Raw genomic sequence first — 12619 nt, forward strand, 5'->3', positions numbered from 1 at the left:
TTTTATGGAATTGTTTGTTTTATTTGTCGTACTTTATTCAGTGGTAAATATTCTCTGTGAAATTCTGAAATATCATAAATAAATTACAAGTAAATAGTACAGAATAACTTTTCATTTACAGAAATATACATAGGTCCAGGTATAGATGTGTTTTCACATGAAATTGGAAAAATGCAGGAAGGTTTATTGCTATTTTTTTGCAATTAGTGAAAATTTCCTTCAGCATGCAGAACAAATCCCTCTCTCTAAAATCACCACAATGCAGAATCACAGCCCTAAACATCTGCAAAAAATCAGTCTCTTCATTATGAACTCATCGTGAATATCTGTAAATGAATCCCACTTTCAGAAATCGTGAGATTTTTAAACATGTGAACATGCTGGAAACCCTGTGGTAAAAAATTTCCAGTGTATCATTTACAGTGTACTCACTGTACTGTATCTGCAAAAACATCACGTAGCAACTCATGCAGCTCTTTCTATTAGCAAATATATTCTTATAAATCAAAATATATAAATATTAATTAGTTTCTATAAACCTACTGTCATGTGATATCAGTTAAAATTACTACAAACAATAATGTTTAAATTCTAGATATTCTCAATATATAAAATACTTTAATATATAAAATGCAAAAACATCAATAAAATAAGTAAAGTGAGCTGCTCTACAGTCTAACTGTAAACGCAGAAAACACATTAAAACCACAGGAAGACTGAAATCTAACTACAGCAGATTTCACACACAAAACCGATTATAGCAAAAATGTTTCTAAGAAAAAATCATCAGTCTTTCACTTCAGTAAAGTGCTTTTATTAATCTAACCTGTTTCCACTATAAAACCCAGTTCCGAATTACCTAAACCCTACAGGACAGAGGTTTTTTTGGGCATATACTGGGCTTGGACAATATCGGCTTATCAGAAGAAACATCACAGTACCAGAAGAAAGAAACATAAAGAAAAAGATGTCTTCATTATCAAGTTTCTCCTAAAGGACAACGAGACTTTAAGCGATGAGTCATTTTAGGAGAAACATCAGTGACCAAGCTGATCTCTAAATGAAACAAAAGTGAGATCACAAATCTCATGAGATCACAGAGTTTTATCTGAGCAATAAAATATAGATGAGAATATAAGCATGTAAGCATTTGTATATATTAACTAAATTATGTGTGTGTGTGTGTGTGTGTATATAATTGTGTATGTGTGTGTGTGTGTGTGTATGTGTGTGTGCACTCTTTATCCATGTCTTTCACTTCACTATGCGCTAATAAATTGAAAGAAAAATTCAGCTGCTGATTTGTATTGTTATTGCATTCGATACCTTCCTTACCCATTTTTCTCTCTATAATAAATAATAAAAAGGTAGAACCGCACAGAAAGAAAAAAATTATACAACACAACAATATTTATGTTAAATATTTGAATAAATTAATAGATCTTTACAAATAATGGAGTGAGTTACAGGCAATAATAGTCAAAGATAAAACAAGATCAGAGCATATTTACAAAAAGAGTAAAAACCCTCACAAAGAGTTCAGGTCAGTGTCTCCGTTAGCTTCTCTGCTAAAGCTGCCGCTCTATATCCTGCTCTGCTGGCCGGTCAGGGTATCCTGTCCTTTCCAGAGACACAGAAACCCTAGGTAGGACTGAAGCCAGGTAGATAAATGGATCTTCGCTGACCGTTAGGCTGACTACTGATCAACAGATTACGCTCCAAAAAATAAACACACATGACGAAACCGACCACTCTGCCTCTTCCGCCTGATTCTCTGATAAAACCCAGAGAATCATATAGTGATCACACCTGAAACACAAGGAAAAACAGATTATTATTATTTTTACTGTTATTATAAGTAGAGTCCTCCCCACAAATATTTTTTCATGTAAAAATGAAATTAATTAAAATTTATAAATTAATAAAAAAAAAATATTAACAGATTTTTCTCAAAAGGAAGAGCCGTGATATGTGAGCCGTGACAGGGTCCCACCCACTGATGCTAATGGAGGGTCCGCCTCCCTACCTATACAAAAGAATCTGTGTCTTGGTGCCAGATACTACAAGACATCTTCAGACATCTTGTGGAGTCCATGTCTCCTTGAAGAGAGCTCTTTCAACCTAAATGTTTGTTGGCAGGTGGTTTGTTGTTATGGTTGATTGATGTAAAACAAGACGTCTCTGCACCACAAACAGGGCAGCAGATCTTAGCTAATCCTTAGCTACTTAACAGGACAAGCTTTAATTAGCCTAATCAAAGACACTTTTCTCATTCAAAGCTCAGTTTATATCACCACAGTAGCTGTGAAGGAGCACCTGTTTGGGCGGAGCCTGTATAGATCAATCAGATCTACAGAAATGAATATTTTCTGTACCTTTCGTTCTTCAGGATGCCAGCTCAGACCAGCAGCACCACAGCACTGCCACAATCACTATCAGTCCTATGAAAGGCAGCGAGAGAACAGGGGGCTCAGTGGAGAACTGGGGGGTGGAGGGATGAACAGATGAAGTGAGGATGGAAAAAAGGATGCAAAAATTAAGATATGAATGGAGGGTGCAGCAACAAAAACACAAAAAACATATTTTATGGACTGATTATGAAGGTGTAGTGGGAGTGTGGAAAATGAATACAGATGGAATGAGAGCCACAGAAATTCACTATATGGACAAATGTATTGGAACACCTGCGCATTTATTGTTTCATCTAATGTCATGTTTATTTTTAAAATCCTGCTTTGCTAGGAGTTATTGTCTCTCCTCTTTAGAGAAGGCTTTCTACCAGATTCTGCAGCATTACTGTGAGAATTTGATTGCATTTAGTGACAGAAGTGTTACTGAGGTCAGGGTGTTAGATGATCACCTCACCACATCCTCAAGTACCAAATACCCAGTACCTAAAAAGTACTGGATTAAAAAAGCTCCATCATTCCAGTGAAAACAGTTCCACTGCTGCACAACTGAATGTTGGGGGTCTTTATACCCAATATAATCTAAATTACAAATGGTATTAGACATGGTGCCAATAAATTAATGTGTATTTGCTCCAGAAAGTCCTATTATATTAGCAGTACTTCTCTCAGGAGACTAGACAAGCTGTGTGTGTGCTTTAGCATATCTGGGTGCAACATAAAGCAGCAGAATTTATTTATTACCAGGGGTGTCCACACACATTCAGACACCTAGTATAAACAGAGAAACTAGAAAATAGTAGTTGTAATACTGAGCCCGAGTCTAACATAATCATCCTATTCTTGTGATACTCTCATTATCAGTATGTCAGTCAGAATTAGAGGATCCGTTGGAGAATAATAAATATAATATTGGAGGACCTGTGTTTAGGGGTTGATGTAGATGTAGGTGTAGGTGGGGTTAAGTTAGTAATTTTGGTTGATGTTTTATGATCTGGTATTTAAAGATTGAGTTAATTGATGATTGTATTAGTTGGGGTGTGTAATGCTAGAGTTAGTGTAGAGTTAGTTTTTAGAGTTAGAGTTAGTGTAGAGTTAGTTTTTTGTGCTGGTGATAAGGATCCATTTTCCAGACAGGAATCAAGTCTAGTCATAGACTATGTTCTCCTTTTAATGGAAGTCTGGAATGGAAAACACTGTGTAATCCAAGACAAGGCTTAATCCCTCTATAGAAAATTGGCCCAAAGTCTCTGAGTTAGTTTGTGTTTAGGTTAAGTGATTTTTTTAAGCTGATGTCTGGGTTAAATGTGTGTGTTATTTGGGGATTGTGTAATATTAGTTAATGGTAGTATTTAGGAGTTAGTATTTGGTTAGTGAGCTAAGTATTTCTCAGGGTATAAAATGTTTGGGTTAGGCAGTGTTTGGAGATTTGAGGTAAGCTGATGTCTGGGTTAATTGTTATTTGGGTTAGTTGTTGTTGATTAAGTGTTGATTAATGCTAGAGTTAGTTTAGGTTAGTTAGTTAGCTTAATGCTAGGGTTAGTTTGTGTTTTGATGTGAAAGGTAAGGTCATGTCTGCACTGGTATTTAGTTTTAGTGTGTGATCTTTGATGATGTTTCACCTGTGTCCCATTCTCCTCAGAGAGCTTGTCCAGCTCCTCCCTGCAGCGAAGTAACTCAAGCTCCAGCTCTGCACGCTCCTTCTGACTAGTTTCAAACAGGTCCTGTAACTCCCTTAGCTCAATCCGCACCCCATCGCACTGCAACATCAAACACCATTGTATTAAGTAAGGTACAAACAACTCATCTGTCTCTTTCCCTGTGCAACTGTCCCAGCTTACCTGTCTCTGTACCTGTTCCGCCCTCTCCTCTGCTTGCTTCAGCTGCTCCCTCAGTGAGAGGATCTCAGAGAACCCTGCACTCCAGCTGGTGGGAGTGAGAGGCTTTCCCTCGAAGGAAATATTCTTCTGGATGCAAGCATCCACCAGCCTGCAGTTTGAGTCCGGCATCACGCTGCTCCCTTCAGTTTCCTCCTGCTCCTCCTTCAGTGAGGGACACGCACTACCCGAGCTATTTCTGTTTAGAGTTATAGAGAGACCAAACACACTTATACTTTTACAGTTACATTAACAGCTTTAAAGTTAGGACACTGCAAAAAAAACATCTAAATTTGAGCAACATTAAGAGATGGTGGTAATATTTTACATTGATATAAGATATATCATTTTTAAAATAATTTGCAACTAATCAGCACTTTTTATCAGCAGTAACAATTTTCTCACACTAAACTCTATGATCAGTGAGGAGTTTTCCAAAGTGCACAGTGAGAGACAGTGAAAAAACAGTAGAAAACAGCCTGTTATAGTAGGAAACAATGAGTAACAGTAGGAGAGAGGCAAATACAGTGGGAGACATTCGATGGCAACAGGATAGGCTGAGACAGGGAAAGACAATGGGGGACAGTAGGAGACAGCCTGGGACAGTGGAAAAGAATAGGATACAGGCTGAGACTGTGAAAAAAGTAGGAGACTGTGGGGAGCATTAAGAAACATTGGGACAGTAAGAGTGGGAGACAGCGGGTCAGAATGGGATACACTATATGATATACTGAGGTTGTAATACAGTGAGAAACAGTAGGAAACAGTAGAAGACATCCTACGTAGGAGTCAGGCTGAAACTGTGAGAAGAAAAACTGTGACTGTAAGAGTGAGAGGCAGTCGGAACAGTAGAAGACAATTACAGACAATAGATACATTTAAATACAGACTGAGACAGTGGGGATAGTAAGAAACAGTAGATAACAGACTGAGACAGTGGGAGACAGAGAGAAACAGTGCGACACTGCTGTATGAGGACTGTCAGGCATGTTTAAAACAGATGGAATCTGTTTGGGCTGCCCCTTTTTAATATTGTATAAAAATAGCATCGGGGTCCTGGTGTAGACGTGGTGTGGATAAAAGGGAGGACTGTGTGTGTGTGTGTGTGTGTGTGTGTGTTATTCTACCGTGTCCTCTGCAGCAGCTGTAGCTTCTCCATTAGTCGGCTGTTGGCCTCCTTCAGTGTCTCGCACTCCTCTTTCAAACCAGTACATTCCTCCCTCAGCAAGACAACGTCACCTGAACAAACATGTACTCAGTTATTCAGCTGTTAATTCACTCAACCATTTAGCCTGGACACACCTTCTCATTCAATGTTTTACTTTATTTCTTTATTTTATTTAATTTCTTTAATTGCAGCTTAATATCAAAGACATTAAAACAATTAAAGGACACATATAGAATTATGTAGTAAACAGTAAAAAAGTGTTTGTCCTCCACAATCCCCCGACCTAAACCTGATCAACTGAGAGGGTGATTTGGGATGAGCTGGAGCTTCACAGTGTGAAGGAAAAGCAGCAACTTTTGTTCAGCACCTCCAGGAACTCCTTCAAGACACTGGGAAAGCTATTCCAGGTGACTCTTCCTCATGAACACTAAGATTAAAATACCAAGAGCGTGAAGATCTGTCTTCAAATGTGGTATTTAGAAGAATCTAAAGTGTAAAATGTATTCTGGTTATTTGACACTTTTTGTGTAGAAAAAAAATCTTCACATCTTTATGTCTTGATGTCTTCAATATTAAATGTACAATGTAAAAATCATAAAAAGAAAAAAAACACAAAATAAGACAAGGTGTGTAAAAAGTCTGACTGGTACTGTACATATAAATCCTCTATGTCTTCTTCCTTCTATCAGCTGCGAGTGGGGGCTTGGCCTTAAAGCCATTCTGAACTTCAGCCCAAAAGCCTTCAGAGTTTGTCTCCCCATTTCAGCTCTAATGGGTGTGGTGCACAGTAGCAAAGGATGACTGAAGGATGTTAGAAGTGCAGCCTTGGAGATGAGGTTGATTGATCATCACTGGTTTCACACTGATATCAGAGCAGATCAGCTCCTGCCTTTCTAAGCCCAGTCTGCCAGAAAGTGTTACTATGAAGATTCTCTTATTCTCTCTCACCTTCTTTTCTCTCTTTCTCCCTCCGTTGGCTCTTCATGGCGATTTCGGCCCTTAGAGTGACCGCCTCCTGCTCGTAGTCTTGGGCATTGGCCTCCACTCGGCCCAGTTCCACTCGGACCCGGCACAGCTCCTCCTGCAGGCTGGCGATGTCGTTCTCTCGCTCGGCCGCGCACTCCTCAGCCGCCTCCCTTAGCGCCTGCACCTCCTCCCTCACCAAACTCAGCTCCGTCTGAGCCTCAGCCAGTTCACTGTCCTTCAGCTCCTGTATCTGATCCAGCTCATCCTGAACACTCCGTAACTGAGCTAGAGAAAAAAGATCAAATTGAAACTTCCAACACTTTAATAACTCATATCATACTCAGCAATGTTACACTGCTGACCCATAACACACTCCACACTGCTACAACACTAACTCATCTCATACTCAGCAATGTTACACTGCTGACCCATAACACACTCCACACTGTTACAACACTAACTCATATCATACTCAGCAATGTTACACTGCTGACCCATAACACACTCCACACTGTTACAACACTAACTCATATCATACTCAGCAATGTTACACTGCTGACCCGCAACACACTCCACACTGTTACAACACTAACTCATCTCATACTCAGCAATGTTACACTGCTGACCCATAACACACTCCACACTGTTACAACACTAACTCATATCATACTCAGCAATGTTACACTGCTGACCCATAACACACTCCACACTGTTACAAAACTAACTCATATCATACTCAGCAATGTTACACTGCTGACCCATAACACACTCCACACTGCTACAACAATAACTCATCTCATACTCAGCAATGTTACACTGCTGACCCATAACACACTCCACACTGTTACAAAACTAACTCATATCATACTCAGCAATGTTACACTGCTGACCCATAACACACTCCACACTGCTACAACAATAACTCATCTCATACTCAGCAATGTTACACTGCTGACCCATAACACACTCCACACTGTTACAACACTAACTCATATCATACTCAGCAATGTTACACTGCTGACCCATAACACACTCCACACTGTTACAACACAAACTCATATCATACTCAGCACTGTTACACTGCTGACCCATAACACACTCCACACCGTTACAACACAAACTCATATCATACTCAGCAATGTTACACTGCTGACCCATAACACACTCCACACTGTTACAACACTAACTCATATCATACTCAGCAATGTTACACTGCTGACCCATAACACACTCCACACCGTTACAACACAAACTCATATCATACTCAGCAATGTTACACTGCTGACCCATAACACACTCCACACTGTTACAACACTAACTCATATCATACTCAGCAATGTTACACTGCTGACCCATAACACACTCCACACCGTTACAACACAAACTCATATCATACTCAGCACTGTTACACTGCTGACCCATAACACACTCCACACTGCTACAACACTAACTCATCTCATACTCAGCAATGTTACACTGCTGACCCATAATACACTCCACACTATTACAACACTAACTCATATCATACTCAGCAATGTTACACTGCTGACCCATAACACACTCCACACTGTTACAACACTAACTCATCTCATACTCAGCAATGTTACACTGCTGACCCATAACACACTCCACACTGCTACAACACTAACTCATATCATACTCAGCAATGTTACACTGCTGACCCATAACACACTCCACACTGTTACAACACTAACTCATCTCATACTCAGCAATGTTACACTGCTGACCCATAACACACTCCACACTGCTACAACACTAACTCATATCATACTCAGCAATGTTACAAGGCTGACCCATAACACACTCCACACTGTTACAACACTAACTCATCTCATACTCAGCAATGTTACACTGCTGACCCGCAACACACTCCACACTGTTACAACACTAACTCATCACATACTCAGCAATGTTACACTGCTGACCCATAACAAACTGCACACTGCTACAACACTAACTCATATCATACTCAGCACTTTTACACTGCTGACCCATAACACACTCCACACTGTTACAAAACTAACTCATATCATACTCAGCAATGTTACACTGCTGACCCATAACACACTCCACACTGCTACAACAATAACTCATCTCATACTCAGCAATGTTACACTGCTGACCCATAACACACTCCACACTGCTACAACACTAACTCATCTCATACTCAGCAATGTTACACTGCTGACCCATAACACACTCCACACTGCTACAACACTAACTCATCTCATACTCAGCAATGTTACACTGCTGACCCATAACACACTCCACACTGCTACAACACTAACTCATCTCATACTCAGCAATGTTACACTGCTGACCCATAACACACTCCACACTGCTACAACACTAACTCATCACATACTCTGCAATGTTACACTGCTGACCCATAACACACTCCACACTGCTACAACACTAACTCATCACATACTCAGCAATGTTACACTGCTGACCCATAACACACTCCACACTGTTACAAAACTAACTCATATCATACTCAGCAATGTTACACTGCTGACCCATAACACACTCCACACTGCTACAACACTAACTCATATCATACTCAGCAATGTTACACTGCTGACCCATAACACACTCCACACTGTTACAACACTAACTCATATCATACTCAGCACTGTTACACTGATGACCCATAACACACTCCACACTGTTACAACACTAACTCATATCATACTCAGCACTGTTACACTGATGACCCATAACACACTCCACACTGTTACAACACTAACTCATATCATACTCAGCAATGTTACACTGCTGACCCATAACACACTCCACACTGCTACAACACTAACTCATATCATACTCAGCAATGTTACGCTTCTGACCCATAACAAACTCCACACTGCTTCAACACTAACTTATATCATACTCAGCACTTTTACACTGCTGACCCATAACACAGTCCACACTGCTACAACACTAACTCATATCATACTCAGCACTGTTACACTGCTGATGGGTCAGCAGTGTAACAGTGCTGAGTATGATATGAGTTAGTGTTGTAGCAGTGTGGAGTGTGTTATGGGTCAGCAGTGTAACATACTCAGCAATGTTACACTGCTGACCCATAACACACTCCACACCATTACAACACTAACTCATATCATACTTTGCAATGTTACACTGCTGACACATAACACACTCCACACTGCTACAACACTAACTCATCACATACTCTGCAATGTTACACTGCTGACCCATGACACACGCCACACTGTTACAACACTAACTCATCTCATACTCTGCAATGTTACACTGCTGACCCATAACACGCCACACTGTTACAACACTAACTCATCTCATACTCTGCAATGTTACACTGCTGACCTATTACACGCCACACTGTTACAACACTAACTCATCACATACTCTGCAATGTTACACTGCTGACCTATAACACGCCACACTGTTACAACACTAACTCATCTCATACTCTGCAATGTTACACTGCTGACCCATAACACACTCCACACTGTTACAACACTAACTCATCTCATACTCAGCAATGTTACACTGCTGACCCATAACACACTCCACACTGCTACAACACTAACTCATATCATACTCAGCACTGTTACACTGCTGACCCATAACACACTCCACACCGTTACAACACAAACTCATATCATACTCAGCACTGTTACACTGCTGACCCATAACACACTCCACACCGTTACAACACAAACTCATATCATACTCAGCAATGTTACACTGCTGACCCATAACACACTCCACACTGTTACAACACTAACTCATATCATACTCAGCAATGTTACACTGCTGACCCATAACACACTCCACACTGCTACAACACTAACTCATCTCATACTCTGCAATGTTACACTGCTGACCCATAATACACTCCACACTATTACAACACTAACTCATATCATACTCAGCAATGTTACACTGCTGACCCATAACACACTCCACACTGTTACAACACTAACTCATCTCATACTCAGCAATGTTACACTGCTGACCCATAACACACTCCACACTGCTACAACACTAACTCATATCATACTCAGCAATGTTACACTGCTGACCCATAACACACTCCACACTGTTACAACACTAACTCATCTCATACTCAGCAATGTTACACTGCTGACCCATAACACACTCCACACTGCTACAACACTAACTCATATCATACTCAGCAATGTTACAAGGCTGACCCATAACACACTCCACACTGTTACAACACTAACTCATCTCATACTCAGCAATGTTACACTGCTGACCCGCAACACACTCCACACTGTTACAACACTAACTCATCACATACTCAGCAATGTTACACTGCTGACCCATAACAAACTGCACACTGCTACAACACTAACTCATATCATACTCAGCACTGTTACACTGCTGACCCATAACACACTCCACACTGTTACAAAACTAACTCATATCATACTCAGCAATGTTACACTGCTGACCCATAACACACTCCACACTGCTACAACAATAACTCATCTCATACTCAGCAATGTTACACTGCTGACCCATAACACACTCCACACTGCTACAACACTAACTCATCTCATACTCAGCAATGTTACACTGCTGACCCATAACACACTCCACACTGCTACAACACTAACTCATCTCATACTCAGCAATGTTACACTGCTGACCCATAACACACTCCACACTGCTACAACACTAACTCATCTCATACTCAGCAATGTTACACTGCTGACCCATAACACACTCCACACTGTTACAACACTAACTCATCACATACTCTGCAATGTTACACTGCTGACCCATAACACACTCCACACTGTTACAACACTAACTCATCACATACTCAGCAATGTTACACTGCTGACCCATAACACACTCCACACTGTTACAAAACTAACTCATATCATACTCAGCAATGTTACACTGCTGACCCATAACACACTCCACACTGTTACAACACTAACTCATATCATACTCAGCAATGCTACACTGCTGACCCATAACACGCTCCACACTGTTACAACACTAACTCATATCATACTCAGCAATGTTACACTGCTGACCCATAACACACTCCACACTGTTACAATACTAACTCATATCATACTCAGCAATGTTACACTGCTGACCCATAACACACTCCACACTGCTACAACACTAACTCATATCATACTCAGCACTGTTACACTGCTGACCTATAACAAACTCCACACTGCTACAACACTAACTCATATCATACTCAGCAATGTTACACTGCTGACCCATAACACACTCCACACTGCTACAACACTAACTCATATCATACTCAGCAATGTTACACTGCTGACCCATAACACACTCCACACTGCTACAACACTAACTCATATCATACTCAGCAATGTTACGCTTCTGACCCATAACAAACTCCACACTGCTTCAACACTAACTTATATCATACTCAGCACTTTTACACTGCTGACCCATAACACAGTCCACACTGCTACAACACTAACTCATATCATACTCAGCACTGTTACACTGCTGATGGGTCAGCAGTGTAACAGTGCTGAGTATGATATGAGTTAGTGTTGTAGCAGTGTGGAGTGTGTTATGGGTCAGCAGTGTAACATACTCAGCAATGTTACACTGCTGACCCATAACACACTCCACACCATTACAACACTAACTCATATCATACTTTGCAATGTTACACTGCTGACACATAACACACTGCACACTGCTACAACACTAACTCATCACATACTCTGCAATGTTACACTGCTGACCCATGACACACGCCACACTGTTACAACACTAACTCATCTCATACTCTGCAATGTTACACTGCTGACCCATAACACGCCACACTGTTACAACACTAACTCATCTCATACTCTGCAATGTTACACTGCTGACCTATTACACGCCACACTGTTACAACACTAACTCATCACATACTCTGCAATGTTACACTGCTGACCTATAACACGCCACACTGTTACAACACTAACTCATCTCATACTCTGCAATGTTACACTGCTGACCCATAACACACTCCACACTGTTACAACACTTACCCATATCATACTCAGCAATGTTACACTGCTGACCCATAACACACTCCACACCATTACAACACTAACTCATATCATACTTTGCAATGTTACACTGCTGACACATAACACACTCCACACTGCTAC

General features: G+C 40.5%; 1 protein-coding gene across 4 annotated transcripts in view; it reads right to left on the minus strand.

Moving 5' to 3' along the window:
• Positions 1-12619, minus strand: part of ccdc136b (coiled-coil domain containing 136b) — a 28604-nt gene continuing 15985 nt past the window's right edge. For 3 of the 4 annotated variants that reach the window (XM_022683934.2, XM_022683932.2, XM_022683933.2), the window contains exons 4-9: positions 6402-6704; positions 5413-5524; positions 4250-4484; positions 4031-4168; positions 2376-2481; positions 1-1809 (exon numbers count right to left, since the gene is read on the minus strand). In XM_022683934.2, the coding sequence (XP_022539655.1) occupies positions 2386-2481; positions 4031-4168; positions 4250-4484; positions 5413-5524; positions 6402-6704 (884 nt within the window). In that variant the 3' untranslated portion in view covers positions 1-1809; positions 2376-2385. The remainder of the gene's footprint in view (positions 1810-2375; positions 2482-4030; positions 4169-4249; positions 4485-5412; positions 5525-6401; positions 6705-12619) is intronic. The other variant, XR_002651798.2, reaches the window with a different exon arrangement.

The sequence above is a fragment of the Astyanax mexicanus genome, chromosome 10 (assembly GCF_023375975.1).
Source record: "Astyanax mexicanus isolate ESR-SI-001 chromosome 10, AstMex3_surface, whole genome shotgun sequence".
In the NCBI taxonomy this organism is placed as follows: domain Eukaryota; kingdom Metazoa; phylum Chordata; class Actinopteri; order Characiformes; family Acestrorhamphidae; genus Astyanax; species Astyanax mexicanus.